A 25659-nucleotide genomic window follows, 5' to 3' on the forward strand; every position below is an offset into this window, starting at 1 on the left:
TGGAGAGTTTTGATGGGCAACCTAACAAGGTAGGGGCCAGGTCCAACATGAGTCATGACCTCTCATGGGGCAAACCATTTTAGAGCCAGGCCTGCACAGAAGTTGCGGCCACCTGGTGATAGGTGGTGGCATTTCACATGCACCATTTGGCGCGGGTTCAACTGGGCTGGAGGATTGGTCGTCTGCGGAGTTCGGTCGGCCTGAAATCGGGCTTGTTGGTGCCGAGCCTCCTCCCTTTGCACTTCTAGAGGGACCTGATTGGCCACCCCTGTCGCTCCGAGTTCCCTCGGGTTGGCGAGGTTCCTCCCTTGAAGGAGTTTGGCCGGAGGTTGGCCAATAACGGCGTTCGTCCTTTGATGAAGACAATACAGGAGGCACGGTAAGTGAACGTCCCACTCTGTGTGATTTTCGTCCAGCCAGAGTCATAGCTGCGTTTTAATGTCTTGATTGGATTTGTGCGGGGGTGATAGCTCGGGATATATGGTGTTCCATCGGCCGCCTGCCAGTGCTGTCCCACAAACTGCATTCCATTGTCCATGAGGAGCACCTGCGGGAAGCAATACCGCGGGAAAACCTCCTGGTCCACAAGGGCCACGACTGTCCCAGCTTTTACATTGGCCAAGGTGAATGCCTCCGTCCACCGGGTGAAGATGTGTGTCTACAATAATGAAGCGTTTCCTGTGAAATGTGCAGGGATATGGGACCATGATATCAGGGGTGACTGTATTGAATGGCTGGTCAGGTCGGCTGGGCACTTGTAGCTCCACCCTATTGGGGTGACGGGGTTTGTGTTGCTGGCAACACCGGCAAGCGCACACATATTCTCGAATGTAGGATGCCATTCCTGACCAAAAAAATTTAAAAAAAATAAAATAAAATACTTTTTACACCTCCCTTAGCGTCTGGTCCACTTCGGGGTGGCCGGACAGCTTGTGGTCATGACGAAACCGTAATATGGCAGAATGTGTGGTAGGAGGCATGTCTGCAGTAGTCTCGCCCAGCTGCGCTGATTTGGTACCATGTGCTCCCCACAGGCCAGGCGTGTTTGCGTTTCTGGGTCAGCCTGTTGGACGGTGTGTATGAGCACAGTCTTAATTGCACTGCGTGTTACCTGCAGATGACTGAATGCTAATGTAACAGGAGTCTTTTAATGTAAGGATGATAGGTTGAATGGCGGCTCACTACGACCCACTGATGATGATGATGATGATGATGATGATGATGATGATGCTATGAACACAGAGTCAGAATTGCATCACATGTTGCCTGCTGACGTACACAGATGAATGAACACTAACGTAATGGCAACGGGAGTTGTAAATTTAAGGTTGGTAGGGCATACGGCGGCTCATTACGGCCCAATGACGACGATGTTATGAGCACAAGAGTCCATATTCCCGGTCTTGTAATGATTGTGTGTGTGTGTTGCGCACATAACGTTAGGCATTCTATCACATAAGCCACACACTAGTTCTTTATTATTACACACAGCACTGTTTGTAAGAAGTTCCATGTGAGTTACAATGACAGTTAAGACTGATTTTGGCCAGAAGCTTAGGGGATGGGCTCCCTTAGCACTCTGAGTCTGTAATGCTGATACATAACCAGAGAGACGTTTTCCCTTGTGTTCCTGTTTCGCCCGGAGACGGCCCTGCACATACAGAGCTGGGGCACCTTATAGTTTGTTCAAAGTTAGTTAAGGGCTAGCCCAGATAACCATGTATTTGGAATTTGTAAACTATTGAGAATGCCTTACACTAGACCACTAGCCTGGGTGACGATGATTCCATAACGTGCGGATGCATCCTCTCTCTCAACGCCATCGGGAGACCAACTGCAAGCCCCTTGCAGCAGCGTGCCACTGGAGGTTGCCTTTGCACGCGAAAGTGCATAAAGCGCGGGAGACATGTTAAACTACGTCAGGGGACGTTAGCACACAGTAAATAAAATGGACAATATTCATTACATATGGGTTTACAATTAGTAATTAAAAGGTGTCTTTGTAGTTCCATGGTTGGCATGCCTGTTCGTACGCTAGGTGACAGCTGCATGATTGGCTATTGACTCATTGATGAGGCTCCTGATTGGTTCGGTGCCCCACATGGCACTTCACTTGTTCTTGCTGCGCACTATCTCACATAACTGTGGTGAGATTGGTGAGATGTCAATGTGACATAATGGCCTGTGCGAGCAAGGTGAGCACCGACGACTCTTGTCAATGTATTAACAATAAAGTATTAAAACTTACAAGTGTGCAGATTATTCCAATATTTTCTGATAAAAAATACTATTTAAAAAATAATCTTTGGAATCATTTAAAATTTTCTAGAAAAAAGTCATCAAACTGACATATTTTCCAAGTTTTTGCACACCCCTAGAAAATAAATTTAAATTAGGCAAGATATGAGGAACAGACTGTAAACGTTACAGTCGCTGAAACATTAAAGTAAAATTTTCGCTGTTTAAAACTGGGAGTTCTTTTCAATCTACGAACCAAATTTTGGATAGTAAAATTTTCACAAAGTAAACAACTATTTTGAATGTATGAAATAAATAAATAAAACATTTTTTATAAAGTGATTTTAATTATTCATTACAATTTTTATAAGGAATGCGATAAAAAAAATTATATACTTTTTTCCCCTATAAAGATGAAATCAGTCATTAAACACAAAGCTATATATCAATGGCGAGTCACCCACATGATTATAATTAGGTATTTCAGTTTTAAAATGCTCGAACCATTTATGCACATCTGGGCACTTATAACATGTTAGTGGAAATGGATGTCAACTATGAAGGTTCTGATTTGCATGGGTGACAAAGTAACAACAGGAGGTTTCCAATGCTGTCGTTCCTCTTTGTAGTCTGCATTGATGTCATTGGATTCTTTCTTCCACGACAGCCGATCAAGATCCTCGAGCCACTGATTGGCTCCCAAAGTTGTCTCCCGTGCAGACACAATTGTGAACGGAGAGAACAGGTCCTGCAGAGCATAAAAACAAGAAAAAGGTAACTACGTAATATGTGCAAAAATTTTAATTACAAATAATACTTTCACTTGTTATTTCAGAACCATTTTGGTATTGCATTGCAAACATTAGGAAATATGTAAATGTAAATAAAGGCTATAAGAGCTGAAAAAATTATCTGAAATTCAAATACTATGTGCTTCAAACTATCACGAAAAAGTACGTAACAATACCTAAACAGCAATTAGTATACGTCAGGATCCCTCGCTCAGAGACGCCACTAAAACCACATAACACACTATTGCATGACCTGGCCAGGTGCCTGCATGCATATCAGCATGCTGCGCAAGCACCATCTGTTCGGCCAGTCACACAGACTACTATTACAGAAGAACCCTGTTATAATGTTTCTGGTTAAAATAGTTTCCTTCTTATGTAATATTATTTAAGTCCAGACATTTTCCCCATAAAGAACAACGTATTTATTTCCTGCATATTAACTTTCCCGAATGGCGTATTTCCTGCTTATTAAATTCAATAAATGAAAAAAAAAAAAAAAGTTTTAAAAACCTAACTATTCCAACACTTATTCCATTTGTGAAGTTTAACATTTTAAAAATTTGACTCTACACTTTATATATGTTTTTGTTTACAGTCACTGTGGTACAACAGCTGCACATTTTTCAAATATAAATTTATGTAAAAACCAAATGTAAGTACCCTTATCTTGGAAGAGAAAAAAATTCCATTCCTTACCATTCCATTGTGTTTTCAGAAGTACGTACGTAGCACTACAAATTTTTTTCGCCAACTATTCCATGATGGCCAAAACAATGCCAAAGTGTTTTTTATTGCTTATTAAGAGTTTATTTTAATTCATTGGTAGGTAGAAATCCAAACCACTACTTTCTGCTAGTTGAGTTTTGAAAGAAATAGGGGGGAAAAAGCTGACTACTCGACTTGAAAATGTCAAGTTTTTGCACTATTTGATTCAATATTAAAATATGCTACCTGTCACCTCTACTATTTTCTTCCACATTTAACCCTATTTTTTTGGTTTTATTCTGCAATAGAGCCTTCAGTCTTTCACGTGACAAATTAAAGTATGAGTTTTGGTTTGTGGCTTCTGTTTATTATTACTGGCAGTGAAATACTTCAGATGTAAATGTAAAAAAGATACTCAAAAGAAGCAAGGTAATAAATTGAGTGGCACCTTCCTCTTCCTCTAACTAATCTCCAGCAAACCAAAGTGTTATCAGACATTGTGGAAGTTTGCCAGTGAACAGCACTCAAAAATGGAATAAGTGGCACAGTTCATAAGCAGGATGAGCCAGCTCTTTTAAACTTTCTAAACAAACAGACGATTTTGAACAGCTTTCAAAAATTCATGAGTTTCTCACGGATTTCCCGGCACCAAAAAATTCACTAATTCAGTTTCCTGAGTTTCCTGATTGGGTGGCCACCCAGAGGGAATAAAGAATATGGTTAAAATAACAGAGTTTCTTATTTATAACGGGACATGTATTATCTAGTACCTTCCCTCCACTCTTGATATTAGCACATACTACAACAAAGTGCTAGGCGAACATAATTTAATACACTCAATGCGTTTAGCTGTGTTACCTGCAGATTAACGGTGACTGGCTTTGACAGCACGGAGTCGTCAGTCTGTTCCAAGATGTGCTCTAGTCGAACAAGCAGCGACCGGCCTTTCCATGGCTCAAGCGTTAGAACGTGGACGTTGGAAGGTAATCCTTTCGTCAGACCCGAGAACTGCAGCAAGTATACACCAAAACAATTACGTACAACAAGAAGAAACATGGTATAATTATTCTGTGTGTAAATGATGACCAACACTGGTTCAGATTGTACGTATGATGACCATTGAGCCAATTTTCCAAGTGATATACTATAAACAGAGGAAATGAGAACATTCTAAAAATCCTCAAAAACAAAAATTTGTCTGCAAAACAGATATAAATATAGTTATTAACTGTAAAACTAAGACTTTAAGCTATTAACACAAACATGCAAATACTACAAACGTGTAAACTTCAGAAACGTACATCAGTACAATTCTGCAGTAGTTCTTGATTAACAAGAACACATCACTGGAGTAAATTTAACTTGTGACCCAACTATCCGGACAGAGCCAATTCCCAACCGACTCAGATGACCATAGTTGTGATTGTGTGGCGTGAAGCTCACCTCCATCCTGTGGCGGGAGGCCCACTGCCTGAACCGCAGCTTCTTGGCGGGGGAAATGAAGATCCATGGTTCCAGCAGCTTCCTCTGCGCCAGCTCCCGCTCGAGCGCGGTGAGGCTGGGGCTGCCTCCCGACACGGCACCTCCGATCACGTAGTGTGTCCCCCGGGCCACCAGACCCTTCCCGAACGCAGTCTCGTTCAGAGCCTCCCCAACCCCGAAAGCGTCGTCGTGCAGCAAGCGACGGTGGAGCTATAACGAAGCACCCAAAAAAGTCAAGACTTATTCACGCAGACCATCACGTGAGATAGCGCAATGCATCACACTCTTTGTTAACCAATTTGTGGTCATTATTTACCACACCAAGTTGCACGCCTTACAATTTTCAAGCAATGAAAACAGTAAACTGAGAAACAAGTGTCAAATTAATAACCTCAGTATCAGACCAATGAAATGCATAGAAAATATATAAATTAAGGAAAATACAGAAGTCACAAGTGATGCCATGCAAATACACTTGCTTAATAAAAATGAGAATCAAAGAAATTTAGTAACCCCAGGGTGTCCACATTCTGGAAAGCCAGGGGAAAGTCAGGTACAGTAGAACCCTGTTATAATGTTTTTCAAGGGAGCACAAGAAAATAACATTATAAGCAGGAATACGTTATAAGCAGGAAATCTCAATTTAGCACTTGATAATGTTCAAGCTTTGTACCAATGGACTCACCAAGCTATGTAAACAACTTTAATGTTAAAACCACAGATAGTATACTTGATACATGAATTTTTTGAAACAAGCCAACAATTTTTCAACTTCGTCTTGTTCCCTGGTTAAATTTTGTTTGTCTTTAAAGATACACTGCAAATTTTTTGTAAAATTGTCTCACGATTCATGATGACAACATTTAAGAGTGAGAATGTCTACTCCTTCGCCACCTGAAAATGTTTAATTTTGGGATTCCTACGTATGCATGAAAAAAAAAAAATTATTTGTAAGCAATAGAAAACACTTTTAGTTATGCCCTCGCTCAATGGTTGACAACTTAAATATCCTAGGACTATGTACGTGTATCTGAATACCCACTGGAATGGCAAGGAAGAGAAGAGTTGACTTAGGGTGCCAACTGACACATAACTATTAACATTGTGTACCTTCAGTATATTGCGTAAAATTGTATTTTAACAAACTTCATGTATTGTATGGCAGTGATTGTAAACATAAACATATATAAAGGAAACTTTTTATCATAAGTGTTGAAATAATTTGGTTTTAACATTTTTTCCCCATTTATTGAATGTTAGAAAGCAAACATTATAAGCAGGAAATTACACTATTTATGAACGTTATATGCAGGAAATAAATACATTGTCCTTATAGGGAAAATATTGGGACTTTAAAAATATGACATTATAAGCAGGGAAACATTATATGCAGGAACATTATAACAGGGTTCTACTGTAAAATGGAATTGGTCTGTACAGTTGGGATTGGGAACTGACTTAAAAACCTAGAAAAATCATGGAAATTCTTCAGTGATAAGAGTGACTTGAGGGAGAAACTTCATGCTACATTATGCTATAACATTTTTTCTCCCAGATGGTGTTTTAGCACATAGTCATATGCACTGTAAAATGGTGTATGCAAGGTTGTTTGAAATAGTAGTATAGGTATAGGAAGGGTGGAAGCTGGATTGTCTTAATTTCTTTCAGAAAATAGCAAAACAAGTAAAAAAATTTTTAAAAAATTTGTCAGGGAAATTTATAATTTTGGTAATGGAAAATCATAAAAAAAGAAAAGAAAGTTTTTCTACAGATCTGTGTGCACACCCTGATCCCTGAAAAGCATGTTTTAGTCCTGTCTAACAAATGAATATGCCCTGTGTAACATTGCAAGACCCTGCCCTCACCAGCTTTTAAAACAATTTTTGAGGAATTAATATGATGTTTTATTCATTCAGAGGGATCCGCTATTTATATAGTTTGAATGTCAAAGTAACCTAGTGTTTATACTTGTATTTTAGTAGTAATATTCTTGTTTTTAGTTTTTCTATATACAGTAGAATCCCACTGATGCGACCCCCCTCTGATGCGTCCATTCCGTTTATACGACCGTTTTTTGAGAAACAGTGAAAAATTTGAACAGAGAAATTCTAAAATTTAAGTAAAATCGGCTGAAAAACAAGTCTGTTACACTTTGTTGGCGCTATGTGTTCACGTTTATCTTGGTTAGTGCTGTACTGTAAGCAGGCAGGCAGACAAAAGACTGCTAAAAATAGATACCACCCCTCTAGACTGTCCACGCTAGCCAATACCGCTAGCCAATACCGGTAAACTGCGCGCAGCACCTGATAGCATCTACGCGCGCGTATATTGCCATCCCGGTCCCGTGCCTTTGTCTTGCGACTGGTTAGTGTGATCTTGTTCACTTGTGGATACGCTACTCTCGCTTAATGATTCGGATTTCTCTTGGTTTTTATTAGTGATTGTGGACGACTTATTAAGCTTTGTTTCTTGGACGCGATTTGGTTACACTACTGGTTTGGTTTTGTGAATACTAATTGTTGTCACACGCATTTGTTTTTGGATTTTAATTTGGTAACATTGTTGGCTTGATTCTATGAACGATCGTTGACGACACACGCAGTTTTAAATGGATTTTGATTTGCTTACAATTTTGGCCTGATTTTGCAAAGCATTGTTGACGATTGTGACTCGTTTTTTTAATCAAACGGACTCGTGGATTTAAGGTGCTTCAAGTGTGCGTGAGAGATAAATTAAGAAGGTGAAGAGGGCGAGACCTGCCAGCCAATATATTTGTGGGAGGGGGAGACAGAGATAAAAGAAAGCGAGCCCTGCAGCAAGCGGAAGTGGTCAAGGTCGCGCCAGCCTCACACACTCTCTCTCTCTCTCACACACACACACACACACGCGCACGTACGCACACACGTGAGCACGCGTACGCGTACGCACGGCACATGCTCACTGCTCTGAGTCACAAAGAAGTGTTCAAAGCCGACCGAGATTGCCCGAGCCTGCCCTAAGTCAAATTTCGCTGCCCGACCATGCCTAACTGACATGCAGGCCTAGTGCCTAAACAACTTACTGCCTGCCCAAGTCGGCAAACACATTTACTTTGCTAAGTTCCATCCTCAGCCAGTGAATAAAATACAAGTGTCTTTGTCGCCAGACAATGGCGACTGGCGAGTAGATGCGTGCGCAGCCAGCAGCTCCGCTCTCCTTCCCCTCACTTACCCGTCCACACCCCTCCCCTCCAATACTTACCCTACTTCTCGCATTCCTGCACGTCAGCCGGATGGACCAGAGCGATAAGCGCCGCCAGACCACCCGTCACGTACATATTGCTATTGTGTCACGGGACGCAAACTTTCAAACGCCACACTAATATAGGCCCGCAAGAGACATAATAAACCTTTAATAAAAAGTTATCATTTCAACACCAAATCATCTAATTTTTCTATACACAGATGGCGAAAATGGACATGTTGCACTGTGTTGAAATTTTTTTTTCTCAGCAACGGGAGGATCAATATTGCTTTCTAGGGTATTGTTTTTTTCGGGAGACATCATGCTATTTAAATACTGTAATATGAATTTAAAAAGTTGTCTTTTTTACACCATAGACTATTTGAATATGAAATCTAAGTGAACAAAGGTGATTTTTTATGTATTTGGATATACAGTAGAACCTCGATGATACGTTCCCGTTTCATACATTTTCCCGTGTCATACGCCGTATATTTTGGTCCTGCAGAAAGTAATATATTTACAATGGTTTACTTTCCCGGAACATACACTTATAAAATAATGAATTTCCCGTTTCATACGTTTTTACAAAGCGGAAAAGTCCTAAAATTCACAAATTTTTTTGTTATATTCCTCCTGAAAAAATACGTTTTAATGCTTTTATTTTGAAAAACGTTCATTGTTTACCTTTGCAAACGTAAGAAAATAACTTTATCGCACCATAGATATGGATAGTATCAGGAAGACTGTGCACCTCGCTACTAGTATCTATGGCCAGCACCCAGCGAGACTAGTGGTGCAAACTAGCAATGATTATGAAAATGGTTAACGCGCTTTACCAAGGCACGGATCTCATATTTGGTGCATTCATTAATCTTTGAACTGAATATAGCCGTTTGTTATTGTTTTGTTACGATCGGATTGTTTTGTATTGTACGTTTCTCAAGTTAACATTTTATTGAATATTGTTCTGTTGCATAAAGTTGTTTGTAAAATGAAACAAACAAGCAAAAATTTCTGATTTTCTTTTTACAATAGCCTAATTTTTTAAATTTCTAATTTAGGCTTGGTGACCTTTCCCCCCTTCCAAGAAAGGACTGCTTTACTTGGTTATGGTCTGTATTTTACATTTCTGGTGGTTTTATTATATGTATATATAATGATGAGTTCATATCTTTCATTAATATAATGCAATTATTTACACATTATGTATTTAAGTTTAATCTGACATTGTGCTGGTATGCTAGATTGAAAAAAAATGTTATTATTGCCATTCCCTTTTCATACACTTTCCCGCATCATACACCATTTTTGTGCCCTCCGTTGAAAAGTGTATGATAGGGGTTTTACTGTATTTGGTGGGTGGGCCGGGGCGATAGGGGGGAATTGGCCCGAACTCTCTATTGCGACCATTCCGTTTATAAGTCCGTTTTTCCGGAAACCGTGAGGGGTCGCATCAGCGGGATTGTACTGTAATTATTTTTTATATAAAACAGCCTGTTAACTATGTTTTCATTAGTTTGACTTGGTTGGCTAGGTTACATTTTGGGTAAATGCGTTTTTCAGTAATTATTTACTTTCAATATTGTTTTTATGCTTATATTTTAGTATGTATTTATGTGGAAGTATTTCTTATGTTTCTAGAACGTTTGGTATTGTCTGAGTGAAAAAAAGTACCAGAAACAGTTGCACGACTCGTCGGCGCCAATTTTTTTTCCAGGAGTTTTATCAGTACTGAGGTCCTATTGTGCTTTCTGTATGTATTCTTATAATGATAAAGTTAAGTTGTGCATTTCACAGCATTTATCATTTGAATATAGAGAGAGAGACAGACACACACAGACAGACAGTAAAACATGCACACATCTCTGGAAGTTTTTCTGCAGTGAAATATGTTGTGATTGGTTGCTTTGTGAGAGCTGTGTGTTTGTTTTTGTGCAATATCTACAAAACAACAACAAGAACCTGAGCAAATGTCCTACTAAATCTTTTTTTCAGCAGACTGCCTAATCATATTTATAATTAACATTGTAATTTAAAAACATCTAAAAGGAATTTTAAACAAACATTTTCCGAATTGAATGAATTATTTATTTTTGAAGTGTTTTCATAAACATTGCTTCTTCCTGCCCAACCCACCATGAGCTCCATCTGGCCTTCGCGCAGGCTGGAGCCACCCTGGGCCCGGTCCGTCAACACGGCCACCTCTACATTCCGGGCCGGGTCCCGGATCAGGATCCTCGACGTCACGGGGTAGTAGTTGGCAGACACGGGCTCCGACATGTTCAGCTGCCAGGTGGGCCGCGCGTCCCGCCGGCGCTCCAGCAGCTCCCGTCCGTTCGAGTCCGTGTAGAATGTGCCATTGGTGGCCAGGTCAATGCTGAAGCGCGATATCACCTCCTTGCTCTCCGAGTCACTGCAAGCAAGCCCGACTCCTGCTTCCATACCGTGTTTCAAAACGGGGCTGAATCGATTCAAACAAGCTTTCATTTAAATCCGACAACAAACCTCGATCTGTTAATAATAAATATTGGCAAAATAAGGGTTGCTGTGCAATTATGTAGCGGTGTGCGAAGCTTCGAAAAGTCAACGTTAAATCGAACAATAATTTTCTATGACTTCATTCTTCAAAAAATTAAAAAACTTCAAAGATTTGGAAATTTTTTCTTAGAGCAGAATCTAGGTCTTATGAAATATATATATACTATACACACACACACACACACACACACACACACACACACACACACACACAGCATAAGAAAAAATAATTAACTAAAATTAAATACTTTTCATAGCACAAAAATTTTTTTTTGCATAACTTCTGAGGCATAATTTTTTAATCTGGTAACTTTAACTATTTAAAGACTACTGTAAAAGAATGTACCATTAAATTTTTTTTTTAAATAAAAAATAAAAAATTTAATAAGAATTTAAAATGGAAATTTTAGTCACAGTATCTAATAATTGGATGCAGGGTGGATATTTTAAAACTTTTGAGAGAAAAAAATAGTGTGAATTTAGAGGAGATATAGATAATAACACGTTTAGGGCAAAGTTGTCAGAGTATTATACTGTACGCCCAATGAAATATTAAAAACATGTCTAGTGATGCCTTGGGACACTTTCTCCTGTGGTATAATGGGAGGTCCCGGGAGTGTTAGTCACATTCATTGTTACCAAACAGTTGGTTAAAGAAAAGAGATCTCGCCTGCTTCCACAATGAGCTAGGTCAGGCCTCTAACCACAAACCAAAAACATATACTCCCACATATCGTTTCATAAAGTACAATATCTATGGTTTCAGGGGAAATGTTTTTTGTTTGTTGAGTTAAACGCTAAGAAGTGTCATGGCATCAGTAAACATTGGAATTTTTTGCCATTACAATGTTTTAGGTGCGGCATTTGTTTACAAACTTCTTACGTGATTCAAGTTGTAGTTTTGGTCTTAGCTGATTGTGATGGAGAAAAAACGAAAGGCTTCGCCGGATAGGTCACTTTATAAACAGCATTATCGTAAAGAATGGGAGCAAGAATTGATATGGTTGAGGCGTGGCAAAAGGGAATTTTCCGCCGTTTGTTCGACTTGCAACTCGGAACTGAACGTGACAAAGGGCGGCTTGAAGGATCTTCGGCGGCATGAAAATACACAAGTTCATGCGAAAAACCAACGAGCTGCTGATCAGTTGTTCTTTGACGAGTTTTGCAACCAAACCAAACAAAATAATTGATGTGGAACTATTATGGGCGAACTTCGTTTGTGAACAATTTATCTGTGAAACTCAGTGATAATTTCACGAAACTTGTCCCGCAAATGTTTCCAGAGAGCGAAATCGCAAGAAACTTTCATTGTTCTTGCACTAAAACTAGCCAGATAATTATTCAATCTTTGGGTACATCAGCTGCAGATTATGTTACCTATGCAATGAAAACACGATTTTTTACACTGATGATTGATGAATCAACTGATGTTACAGTCACTAGGCAGGTTGTAGTGTTAGCAAGGTTCTTTCCATCAGAGATTGTTGAAACTCATCTGTACAAAGTAATGGCTTTGAGTGGTGCTGCAACTGGAGATAATCTCTTTGCTTTGGTGAACTCCTCATTTGAAGAGGATGTTGTTATTCCCTGGAAGAGATGCGGAAAAGAGCACAGAAAATGAAAAAGTAGCTACTTAATGATGTGAAATACATTTGTTTTTTTAAACTTGTAAATAACTTAAGTTGTATGGATGTATTTATTTTTTATAGTTTGTAAATAAGAAAAGCACCAAAGCCTATACTGAAGAGAAATTTTTTAAATTACTTTTCATTTTATTGTGATACCAACTATTAGTTTTGGAATGCAATGTATATTTAAAATTACCGCGAAAAATAAATTATGTCAATTACGGCTATAAATTTTACAGGATTTTACAGGATTTTTAAATGCTGTGAAGAGGATTTAGGAACCTAATTTGGTGGCAGGCCTGAGCTAGGTTATTTAGAATCATAAAAAAAAATTACAGTTTATATTGAATAATCCTCAGGAAAAAACAATCCCACACCATTGCATACACTGATAGGGAAAGAAACAAATGTACCAGAAAGATACATCATATACAAGATATATCAGTGGTACGTGAATTTTTAATTAAATTTTACATTGTTTAGTCTCAAAATATTATTCAATATTTAGGTATTTAAATGTACTTCAAATGTAGTTACACATATATTTGTACTGTAAAATAATTTTAATGGAAGCTGTGTCAGCAGGCACAATTACCTGATTGGAAAACTAATGATTTTGATTAACATACACTGTATATGGGAAAAACATACAGTAGAACCCTGTTATAACGAATCTGAAGGGAGTAGTTTATATGTTCACTATAGAGGGGAAACTTTATATCTGGGAAAACTTTTATATTGGCAATACATACTCAAAAGCAAAATCTTAACTACACATAGGCCTAAGCCAAGAAAAGAACGAATGAAAATACTCAAAGCAACAGTTTTATGAGGAAATGCAGATATTATTTTTAATGAACTACACATGTACAAACTTTCTATTACCTAATGGTTCTTGGACATCGGCGTATTATCCTTTTTTCAGGCATTTAATACTCTGTGATGTTTTCGCAGCTTGAGAAAGAAGATTGTTCAGCTTGTTTAATATTGTACTTAATGTGGATGTTGCAATTCCCAGTTCCTTTGCTATTAATACGTGCGGGACAGTGGGGTTGGAGTCTACCTTTTCAATTATGTCCAGTTTATCTCTCACAGATAATGCCTTACGTTTTTTACCGCGTTTTTCACCTATTTGTTATGTACATATTATTTATTGAAGCACATTTGCAGCTTAATAACACAAAATTATTTTTACCGTCAAAAGTAAATAATAAATAAACGAAAAATAACGAGTCTTGCGCATCAAAGATCACTACGTATCATTTAGTATCGCAGTTGCTAAAGCTGGAACGAAATTTTCTCACTTTCTATGGAAAAATTTAGTCCACAGAGTTCTATCTAGTGGTAGTCTTACGAACCTTACTCGATCAAAATGTCCAAAACGTGAACGATAAAAATGAGACGTTAAAATATTCAATTTGCTGCTATAATGTACATACGTATTTGTGTGGCTGTAATTCATGTTTTATTTTGATAACATATTAAATGTACACGCGTTCGCCCATTCTTTAACTATGCAGGGAAAAATATTTTTTATTTTACCAAACTGATCACCATTTTTGGCTACACGTAGCCTACCGAGGCCACTCGAATACGACTTGTTTATAATATGAACAGTGGACAATCGAGTAGCATATTGCGGAGAAAAACTTTAATGTGATCCAGAATAGACTTTTGTGAAAAAACTTGTAATTATATGAAAATATTTGAGATAAATGTGTAGTATGTCGGCAAAATTTGTTCGTAGTACACGGGAAAACGTATCAACATTGACAAATGTTGTGTGCTATATCCAATAAATTAATACATAACCTCACATCATTTTTCCGGGACTGCGACGGAAATTCACAACAAACGGGAATTCATTATAGGCGGGTTCACTATAAACGGGTTCTACTGTATTTGATTAGCGTTTTTATTAGCTCTCCGTTTTCATGGAACGAATAAGAGCATTTCTTTTAGGGGCAACTTTATTATGATAGGCGTCAAGTTCACTCCATCGAAGGTTTCGTTTAAGAGTGTGTATTGCCATAGCCATCAAGGACACATTACACTACAACAACAAAACTGAAGAGGGACGGGCGCAGTTAACCACAAACTTACTTGATGGGGATTGGCCCGACCTGCCACACCAGCTCCACATGGTTCTCTTCCTTGTAGACGCGAATCACCTGGCTGACCCAGTCAGAGAACACCTGATGGATCTCGTCCACCAGCGGACCTGCGGGCAAAAAACATGTTGGACTTTTCCGCACTTGAGCGTCACACAATGCAGTACTTCTCAAAAGTTATACTTTTAGGTATGAAAAAAATTTCCTCTAACACCTTTTCAAAGTTCCAACTGTGATATTGAATTAGTTATACCTAGTTAGACCTACCACTGTGTTTGAGTAAAACATTTTTTTAGACATTATACACATCCCTCAAGCATAACATTTACATACACTATTTCACTCCTATTCCCCTCAAACTTCACGTCCCTGTTAGTTCTCATAAACATTAGCAGACAGGTCAGCTATCCAGCTATCCAGGTGAATACACACCTATTGATAATTTAGTAAGCCTCTTGCAGCCAAGAGCCAACAGATCATACGGTACGAATGGCCGGGTCAATTGTGGTCTGAACTGTAACTGTCAAGTCACCTTTCTATGAGACTACCGTGTTTCCTCGCATAATGTCGCACATTTTATACAAAAATCAAGTTTGAAAAGCAGGGGTGCAACGTTTATGCGGGAAATTTTTTTTTTGTTAGGTTAAGTTATTCATAAAAACAAAACCCCTTCATGAAAAGTATGTATTTAAATAAAAAAAAGTGGAGTATACAAGAGCACGCCAAACAATTTATATTAATAAGTCATGCAACAAAAACCTTTCTTCAACTTTAAATAAAAAAACAAAATCTATGAACTGAACGTAAGCTACTTGAATCTGTGACGTGAACTAATGCGTAACTATCATCGCGAAGGAGTGCAGGCTATGAAATGTAGTTAACTCGGTACTTGACAGAGAGCACGCGTTGCATGAAGTGGCAAGATATCTATATACGACTACGCGTGCGTGCTCTATACGGGAAGCAACATAAGCAAACATGAATGATGCCAACTAGCGCTGGCTACATTTTTATAAGCGGTATATCACGGCGATACAGACGAACAGATAAAGTAATAACATTTAAAAAGTCTTTAAAAGAAAATTTACACGTCAGACAACTTCGTATTTCCGTTAATTAAATGAGTAAGTGGTAATATCTGAAAAAATATTAGATTTCTACTTTAAAATACATAATTTTATATGGAAAAGATACCTATAGAAAGCACTTGGAATATAATAGCAGGACCAAAAACAACATGCGACGTTTACGCGAGATTTTTTTTCAATCCCAATTTTGACGCCCTATAATATTGGTGCGACAATTATGTGATAAAACTGGGTATTATAATAAAGGACTTTTAGGTTATGAACAGCTAGTAGATCCTAAGAGTGCAAAAATTTCAGCTCCATGATATAATTTTTTTTTTTAATGTGTCTGGCACCAACACTTACAAATACCGTATATACTCGTGTATAGCGCGCCCTTTTTTCCCCTCAAGTAAAGGAAAAAAATAAGGATGCGCGCTATACACGGAAAAAAAAAGTTTGGTGGGGGGGAGGCGGGGAGGAGTGGAAGTCGTTAACTGCCGGGTGACGGGTGACGTTTCTGGCCAGCCCCCCACACATACCCACAAGCAACAAGGCCTCTCTTTCACACACAAACACGCACACGCACACGCGCGCGCAAGCTCGCACATCATGATCTCTTGTTTATTTTTAGACCTCCCCCCTTTACAGAAAGCCAGCTCAGAAGCTAGTAAAAAGAGAGAGAGAGAGAAAGAGAGAATGTTGTCACCAGTTCCCCCCCCCCCCCCCAGCCAACTTCTTCGCTTCCTCCATTCCTCACCGGTGAGTCATATAGTTCTCCGCGCCAGCTTAGCATAGCGCGGCACGCCTCCCTCCCTTCCTCCCTCCCGCCCGCCCACGTACCATTTGTGGCGATATAGCGCTTCATTATCTTCCGTTTAGACAGCAGAGTTTATGTATTTTCCTGACGCATCACCACACATCAATTTAAATAATCAGGTACCACAAAATTTTAGTAAAATTTTTTTATGGGAAAAAAAAAATTTCAATTTTTTTTCTTTGGAATTAGTTGCAAAAATCGTGGTGCGCGCTATACACGAGGGCGCGCTATACACGAGTAAATACGGTACCTTTTTTGAGATTTAAACACAATTATTAGGCTCAAGATTATATGGCGAACTGCGATAAAACCGAAATAACACCGTAAAGCAAGTCAATCCATCTCACAACACTGAAATGCAAGTTAATACATGTTTAGCACAGAAATGTAACTAAAAACATGAAAACCAGACAGCAATTTGATAAACCTTATTTCAAACCATAACAATGCTATCTTTTAGCCATAATAAAGCACAAGAGTAACTATTTAGAATGACTTTGAACCAAAATATATATACTAAATGCATTGACAATAGTTAATAATCATGTTGTTTGAACCTGCATCTCTTATTAGTTACATTTTTTACATTAATTACAGTGGCACATATTTCAAACACTCAAAAATATGACGATTTATTTTTATATTTTAACATGTTTTTACTAGCTTAACTTGTAACTATGTAATCAAATCTTGTAAGTCGATTTTAACCTATTTCTAATTGTATAAATTAGAAACTTTGCTAGTATTTGTAATCTCGATGACAATAAAGGCAATAATTTCATAACTTTGACCCGAAGAGCAAAGGAATGGTGGAGGGGCATAGGGGCCATAAACCACCACTTTCATGCTATGGGGAATAACAATGCTTTTTGTAAATCCACGATTCTGGGGCATCGTGGGAAATTTGACCTGAGTTGACTCCCCCTCCCCCCTCCCCCCCACGCCCCCTTTTCTTTAATTTTCATAATGACCCTTTCCTAAAAAATAGACATTAGTGGTTGAAAATTTAAGACAACTGATATCAAGCACCACATGCTTTTTTCATTAAATTAATTCATTAATTTATTACTTGATTATTATTTTAAGCATATGTATTAAAAAATGTCATTATACAGAGTTGTAATTAATTGTGTCGCTGTTGAACAAATTACTTAAATTTAAAGATAATTTTTTTTCCATTTCAATTTATTCAATTAAAGTGTATTTTTTTTAAATATAACTTTATTCTGAGTAGTTTTTTTTTTTTTCAAAACATGATTTATTAAAAATTATTTTATTCTGTAAGTGCATCATGCAACATTTAAAATGAGAGTACTTTGATGAAATAAGTACACTAGAGTCCCGTTATAGCGAGGTGTCACGATTCCAGGTTTGATCCTCGCTATAACCGAATTGGACAGATTTTGGCCCCCAAAAAATAAAAATTAACCGAAAATAGAATAAAATTTGTGTTTAAACTTGTATAATTGGAAAATAACAGGTTTTATTAACGAAATCTTAATTTCTGTGAGCAGATGTGTGAATTCTCTTTAAAACGATAGCCCAAAAGTACGGATGCGATCACCGATTGTGTCAAAATAACCAGAATACCCTACCACGCCACGTAAGTATAGCATCTCAGCCCGCAATCGATTACTCGACTCGGCCCGTGGCTGACACAGCATTGTCCTGCTATCTACTGTCGACGCGGGCTGTCTTTTGGCGGCCATGTTGGTTCGGGATGTTGCTAACAGGCGGCGCTAGTGTAGCGCGACGATTTAATTTCTTACAAAAAAGCAGGAGTGCTGCAACGCACGTACGCCTCAAACGAAATAGTCCCTGGAAAACTATACTTTTTTCATTTAAAGAAACCTGTAACCTTTTTTAGAAAATAAATTTGGGAATAATATCAAACCATCACCACCCCCTTTCCGGACAGATACTCCAACTGACCGAAACAAAAGTTACAACAAACTGTCCTAGTGATTCGGAAATAAATACGGTAGTGCCTACTACAGATAGTAAAATAAATAACGTGACGTGTTTGTAAACGTGTCACGACTGAAATAATTCCAAATAAGTTTGTAAATATTTGTGTATTATAAACGCGTATCAATTAGCAGCAAGTATAAAGACGGCTCTGACATTTTTGGCCTAACATAGTTATAAACAATGTTATTATTCGTTTATGAAAATGTCCCAACAAATTAATTAAGAGCATTTATATTAAAAAAAAAAAAAAAAAAAGTGCGCATTGTTGTTTAGTGGCGAAAAAAAATTGATTTTGTCTATTTTCTAAATAATAAGAAATGCGTACAAGTATATGTATTATGTATATTAAAAGGCTTGGTTTATTCGAGCCGAGCATGCCTTGGCCTTGAAGCCAAGCAGAAGTTTTATAAAAGAAAGAAAGGACGGGATTCTATTTTTAAAGCCATGCACTTAGGTGGCGACTGCACGGCTGAAGAATGTGACAGGTGTCAACGGGAAGATGTCTAGTGGCGAGCGAGAAGGGTGGAGATAACGAAGACAAATAACCAAAATGCGCTTCACGCGATCACGCCGTAAATTCCTCAAAAAGACCTCGTTATAGCCGTGTTCTCGCTATTACCGTGCTCGCTATAACGGGATTCTCCTGTATTAAGAAATATTTTAGTTTCATATTTGTTCGATAAGACTTTTTAATGATTAAACACAATGGATAGAAAATAATAATAAAACCGAAATACAGTTTTAAAAACAAAATTGACTTAAAAATAAAAACCATAAAATCTTGTCCATAACAATTATTAACAAACAACAAAAAAAAAAAGAAAAAAAAAACACAAAAAGGGGCTCTAACATTTTCAAGTTTAAAAGCAAGCACAGTGAATGTCTAGAACACATGAATGATAATAAATGTTATCATTAAACAGGTACACCAACCTTTATAGACTTTTGACTGGACTTTTGCAGCTACCCTGATGGGGTCGCTGCCTTTGGGTCGGAAAATGTAGGCTCCCGAGGAGCGGTTGACAAACTCCTCGTTGTTCCCCTGGAAGCCAGCGTAGTAGTAGAAGTCCTGGTGCAGTGGCAAGTCTCCCACCTGCATGGCCGCCAGCCCTGTCGTGGCGTTCAGCACCACGCGCACCCTCTGTCGTCAAGCCAAGAGGGATGCTGTCGGTACACTTCCCGGGAAGTAGCAGATCACCAAGTCAAACATGTGAAGTGCAACCAAAGATTTAAAATGGCATTCAGGACAGAGGATAAGGTCTATATGAGAACAAGTTCATAAATCTAGCACTAGACAGTTTTTGGAAATTAACTCCACACTAATTTCATAGGAGGGGGAAAACCCATCAAAGGTTGCTGCCTCACATAAACCTCTCAACAAAAATCCACCACTTAGCAAATAATGTTAGGGAGTTACGTGGGTTGCACCATGCACCTCTACACTGTACACTGGGCATGAAAAGGCCAGTGTGAGAAGAAAAGCATCGGCCTGGGAATCAGTACAAGGCATCAGTGCACAACAGCTGGTGGAAGCAACTATGGCAGTGTCGGACTTTCCTCTCGCTGGTACTCACCACAGAGTTGCTAGGGTTTTTCTCTTCGATGGTGGGCCAAAGAGCTGCAACTAAACTTGGCTGGCAAGGAGGGGGTGTAGTGTTAAGAGCATCAATGAGCTTCTGTGTATGAACATGCCCAAAACTACTCCCCTATCAGCTGTGGCTCAATGAAGTCACCTCTAAGCCTTCTTCACCTCTTTTTACTACTTGCAGTCACATTAACTAAGCCAAGAGTACAAGTAAGGGGGCTGACAGAAAACTAGTCTATCTCTACATGCTTGATTCACCCGGACTGATTGGACAAAGTGAAGCTGCTTGGAGTGTGAATATGACTCTAGCAACCAGTAGATGCATTCCTTCCCTGTACTTTAACATTTCAGGCACTGGCAAGACAACAGTTCAGGTCTTGGAGCAGACTTACCGAACCCAAGAGAAACAAGTTTACATGTATTAGTATGCAGTACCTGATTTTTATACATTTCAAGGGACCAGGACAAAAATATGTAAAAAGTAGGGGGAAAAAAAAGAGGGAACTGATAAAAGAACTTTTTCCAATCTCACTATAATGGAAACAATAAGAAACTAATATACACCATAATACATACAATGTCAGAGATGGTTCCATTGTTAAGTATTAACTATTATGTACTTTATAACACACCTGTGGAAACAATAAATCCAGCCAATCTTGCAGTTCTTCAAAATTGTTTTTAAGTTGAACATGACATTTTCTGTTCTTCAGAGTAACAGATGTACATGATGAAGCATCTCAAAATGTCCACATTTCATGGAGATTTTCTTATAAAATTCTTTTTGGACTTTGGCATAATCACGTACGTATTAACATTTAAATCATTTAAGATTTTAATAGGAAACAATTCTATTAAGCAACCAAAACTACTTTCAAAACAATTGCTACATTTAGGAATATAAAAAGTTACAAATGTATCAATTGCAAAATTTGGAAATTCAGTGCTGCCAACTGACTTTCCGAAATATTTCCAATTTGATAAAACGAACATTGCCTAACATGCATGAAGATACCAGGAATTTTGTTATGCTGCTTTAAAACTTATTTTAACATAAGCCGAGTAATCCATTTTTTTTTGAGAAAAAAAAAACTCCCTGCATTTACAACTATTTCATGCCAAATACATTAAAGTTTAACGGGGAGAGTTATAAAACTGAACTTAATTTTCATTTATGTCACCAAATTTTGGTTCAAGGCTGCATGGTTTACTGTGGCATGTGACACAAAAAATTTAGGTTGTTTACAATGGCAAACAAAGCTGCCGTGAAAACGAAGCTGCCATGAACACATGCAGTAACATGTAATAAATAAACTTAATGAGTGGAGTGATCAAAGATTTCATTACGTCACTACTATCAAGTTGAGGTAGTGAGTGAGTTGATGTTGTATCTAGCTACTTAAGCAGGAGGTAAGACATATTTGCAGCATTTTCGAGCCAATTGTCTCAGGTTGCTTGCTCCTCTATTTGTACTTAAGGTTGAAAGTAAATAGTTGCAGCGTTCAACAGGAAGCTTTGAAGAGACAATCTCGCGATTAGTATTAGGCCTTAAAGTATGGCTGGGCTTGTAAGTCAAAGCACAGCGTATCTGTTCCTGGCGGTTTTCGCGCTCTGCATCATCCTGGGTGTGTGGCATTAAGGGTAAGTGCTGAGGTACGAGAAAGGCATAGCTGACTAATGTTGACAGTGGTCACATAGTTTGGTGGAGCTTGCCTTATCACCCCTCGCAAGACGAGATAATTTTTCATAATTATATGCACATTTCTATTTGCTACAAATCAGAAAACTGACTTAGAAAAAAAATATCTTATGTGAAATTTCACTATCCACAGTTTAAACTTTTACAAAGTGCTTCAGTGGTTATAGAAACTATGAATATCCTCCATGTGAACACTTTTGAATCCTTACTATTTTCTTTCAACCAAAAACCAAAAATGTTGTCCCTATATGTCATCAGTTGGAACACCATGTTTAAGTAGAATGTTCAGCTGAGCTGGAATTCAATATAGACGCTATGTTGGGGGTCACCTTGCCAATGGTGACTGTCTCTCCGTCCCGCACGAACACCTGGGGATCCCTGGCAGTACTGCTGGAGGGTGAGACAAAGTAGGAGCGGTACCCCATGGGCGGCAGATTGACGGCCCGGAACACCAGTTCGTTGGTCGCCTGGCTGAACCTTCCGGGGATGCTCTGCACTGCGTCCGGGATGGGCACCACTTGCGAGCGCTGTTCTTTCTCTGAGCAGCACATGCCAGTCGTACAGTTCTCACCCCTCCTACCAGCTCACGGGTTACAAGCACTTACAAACATGATGATTACCATTAGATAACATGAATAATATCAAATTAAAATATAGAGAACTAGCACACAAAGTTGTTGTTGTGTATGAAGTCACTGGACCCAACCCAACACCATTAGACCACTATTGAAAAACATACAAAAATTATATTAAAACATAGATCAACATTAGATATAAAGGAAAACAGTAAAGTTATGTAGATAGTAGATACTATTCTTAAATATTACAACTTACTCAAAGCCATTTTTGAAGATGGAATAAATTGATGATCCACAATATAATTTTTCTTAACTGGGTCATTTTAGAACCCAATCATATTCAGAATACATAAGTGTACTTCACCATTAGCACCAACAGGGCAAATTGCTTGCACAAAGGTTCACTAGATGCCAAGATGTTTATTTCTTAGGCTAGCTGCACTCAAATATTTCCCCCTAAGTTTTTCTTCTAACCAAAATACACAAGCAAAGATTTCCAAATTGCCAACATGGGGTCCGAGAGATTAAAAATGAGAGCGACGAGCAGGAAAGTACCGTATTGGTCCGAAAATAGGCCGACCTCGAAAATAGGCCGAACCCTTCTACAGCACACTCAAAATCAGGAAAAAATAAATTTTAACTAACTAAAATGATTATCAGAAGCATATTACCACAGTAACACTTCAACTAAGTTAGTATTTATTGAACTGACAAAATGTGTTATTCTTACTTACCAAAATATATATATATATATATTAGGGATGGGGCGAATCCTGATTTCCTCAAATCCGAATCCTAACTCGAATCCTCGACTGGAATTGCCGAATCTCGAACCCAAACCCAAATCTTTTAATAGATGATGTCCACATATCTAATGTAAGTGAGATGTATTCTGCTTGCACTAAAAGTCCCTTGACTTTATCACATGTAGATTGGTACATTTCTGGTGTAAGTGTATATAAAGACAACAATTTTTTCTTGAGAAATTTCAGTTTTAGTACAGATTAGCGGTTAGGATTTTTTCTATAAATAAGCTAGAGGTCTGCGAGCCTAAGAATTTTACTTCGAGCCGAGCTCGAGCTTTTGTGGTACAGTTACACTTTTGGGAAATTATTTTTATCTTAAACATAATACAGTAAACTCTCGCCAGTCCGTGGCCCGAGAATCCGAAGTTCTCAGAAATCCGGGGTATTTCCGAAGTGACATGATCGTTACTGTTTAGATGTATGTATCACTATTCTCAGTGGATGATAAGAGCGACGCTCACTGATATTTATAGCGCGGTAAAAGGCACTGAACTGGCGCGCAGTCATCTCGTTCCCGTCAGATAACTGTGAAATTTGAGCGGTGACCGTAACATTATATGGCGGGAAAATAAAGATAAAGGTGTAATGCCTTTTCCTCTGGTGCTTTCAAGAAATTTTTTAACGGTTTTTTACACCTAAAACTTCAAAACCATGCCTTTTAGCCATTTTAACTCCGATATAAAAAAAACAGTTGGGCATTAGCAAATTCTTAAATGCTTTTCGTAAACAGACTCCAGTCGGATATTTAGAGTAGGTTGGAAATCGCGTAGGTTTTCCTGAAGCTCTGGGCACCGTGTGTCAGTGTGTGAAACATGTTGCCAGTGACAAGTTTCCTAGCTGTGCGCGGCACACGACTGTAGTTGTCATGCGTCACACGCCGGGAATGCTGGCCGGAGGGAAGGTGAGTATAGTTCATTTGCGGTAAAAATAAATACTCTAACCGCCCTGCTAAATTTTTCCATTAAAGAAATTTTGAAGTTTCAGAGATTTTCCAGCAGAAATAATGTTCTGTAACTAACAAACAAATTGTATCAAAAAATTAACGGTAAATGGCTGCCGTGGGGGGCCTTAAAAAAATGTTCATTTTACCGGGAATGGACTATACAACCTGGCTTTCGTCGCATGCAGTGTGGAGTAGGGGAGGAAGGATGTTGACAGTTTCACACGCAGAAAATGGCTAGAGGGCTGGAGAGAGGGAGAGAGATGGTTTGTTGTCTGGGAGGGAGAGGTAAGCCGTATGACGTCATGCATCCGCTGCCTTTGCAGCCGCCAGCCTGTCTAGACGAGATTCTCGCACTCCCACTTACGTCGCACAAGCTACTGCTGCCGTGTTTTTAAACGGACTGTCCAATTTTTTTTCTCTTCTTATACGAACATTAGTAAGTGCACTATAAACCAACACAAAATATATGCTGCATGTTAAATAATAGCTTTGTATAAGCTTTTATTGTGAGTTTTACCATTTTTTCCCCGATTATTTTTGTTTTGTGCCAAAATTTCAGATTTTTTGATGGTTCTAGTGTACAATTAACTAATGATTTTTTTTTTATTTCTCCCGTTTCTCTTTAGTTTAACTGGACTGGCCGTGTGTCTGTGAGGGAGTGGCCTTGAGTCTCTTGCCAGCTACGTATCGCTTCTCTCTCCCGCCCCTCCTAAATTCACTTCCCCTTATCAAGGGGCTTCCCGTTTCAGCGCACGCCACATTGCTACGCCTAGCTCTTTCACATCAAAGTGCGACTTCGGGTGCCATTAATTTAATTTAAGATGACTTTAAATTACTTTTTACACAATTTACTACCAACTTGAACAAATGGGTGTGTTAAATTTAATCAGGCCAGGCTGTAAATTTTCAGGAAAAAAAATTTCTCGGGTGCTTCATTTACTATGAATGGACTATACTGGTATTGCTTACGTACAATTCTGTTAACTTCTCAAGTGTCTTGTTTATTATGACGTCCTGTGGTAGTATTACATGTTCATTGACTACCATCTTATCTTTTAGAATTTTTTTTTGTATTTTAATGAAAATTTTTCAAAAATCCGAAGTTTTCAAAAATCCGAAGGTCATAAATCCCCGACACCCACGGATTTGCGAGAGTTTACTGTATCATGTTTGAATAAAGTATTAAAATGAAGTGGGCTTATTAATTTTGGGTAACTATTTACAGAGTGTGTTTAAATTTTGCACTGCTAGAAAAAAAATAACATTTTTTTTCATTGAATCTTACCTGTTTCCATTGGTTCATTAGTAACTGATATCATCCAACTAACATAACCAAGTATATGTTTGTGTAAATGTAACATATCTTTGGAAAAATTTCATCCTTGTCAATTTTTCTGGAGTCCTTACTGAGCTTCAACAAACTTAGCACCAAAAATCATGTTGTTTGAAAAGTACATTCACATTGTTTC

At 38.4% G+C, this 25659-nt stretch overlaps 1 protein-coding gene across 2 annotated transcripts in view; it reads right to left on the bottom strand.

The window, feature by feature from the left end:
• Positions 1–2565: 2565 nt before the first annotated feature.
• Positions 2566–25659, bottom strand: part of LOC134533120 (lysosomal alpha-mannosidase-like) — an 80725-nt gene continuing 57631 nt past the window's right edge. For both annotated transcript variants that reach the window (XM_063370390.1, XM_063370389.1), the window contains exons 11-17: positions 22193–22401; positions 19513–19720; positions 14714–14831; positions 10581–10857; positions 5181–5429; positions 4596–4745; positions 2566–2986 (exon numbers count right to left, since the gene is read on the bottom strand). In XM_063370390.1, the coding sequence (XP_063226460.1) occupies positions 2774–2986; positions 4596–4745; positions 5181–5429; positions 10581–10857; positions 14714–14831; positions 19513–19720; positions 22193–22401 (1424 nt within the window). In that variant the 3' untranslated portion in view covers positions 2566–2773. The remainder of the gene's footprint in view (positions 2987–4595; positions 4746–5180; positions 5430–10580; positions 10858–14713; positions 14832–19512; positions 19721–22192; positions 22402–25659) is intronic.

This window comes from Bacillus rossius, chromosome 6, assembly GCF_032445375.1.
Source record: "Bacillus rossius redtenbacheri isolate Brsri chromosome 6, Brsri_v3, whole genome shotgun sequence".
Lineage (NCBI taxonomy): Eukaryota > Metazoa > Arthropoda > Insecta > Phasmatodea > Bacillidae > Bacillus > Bacillus rossius.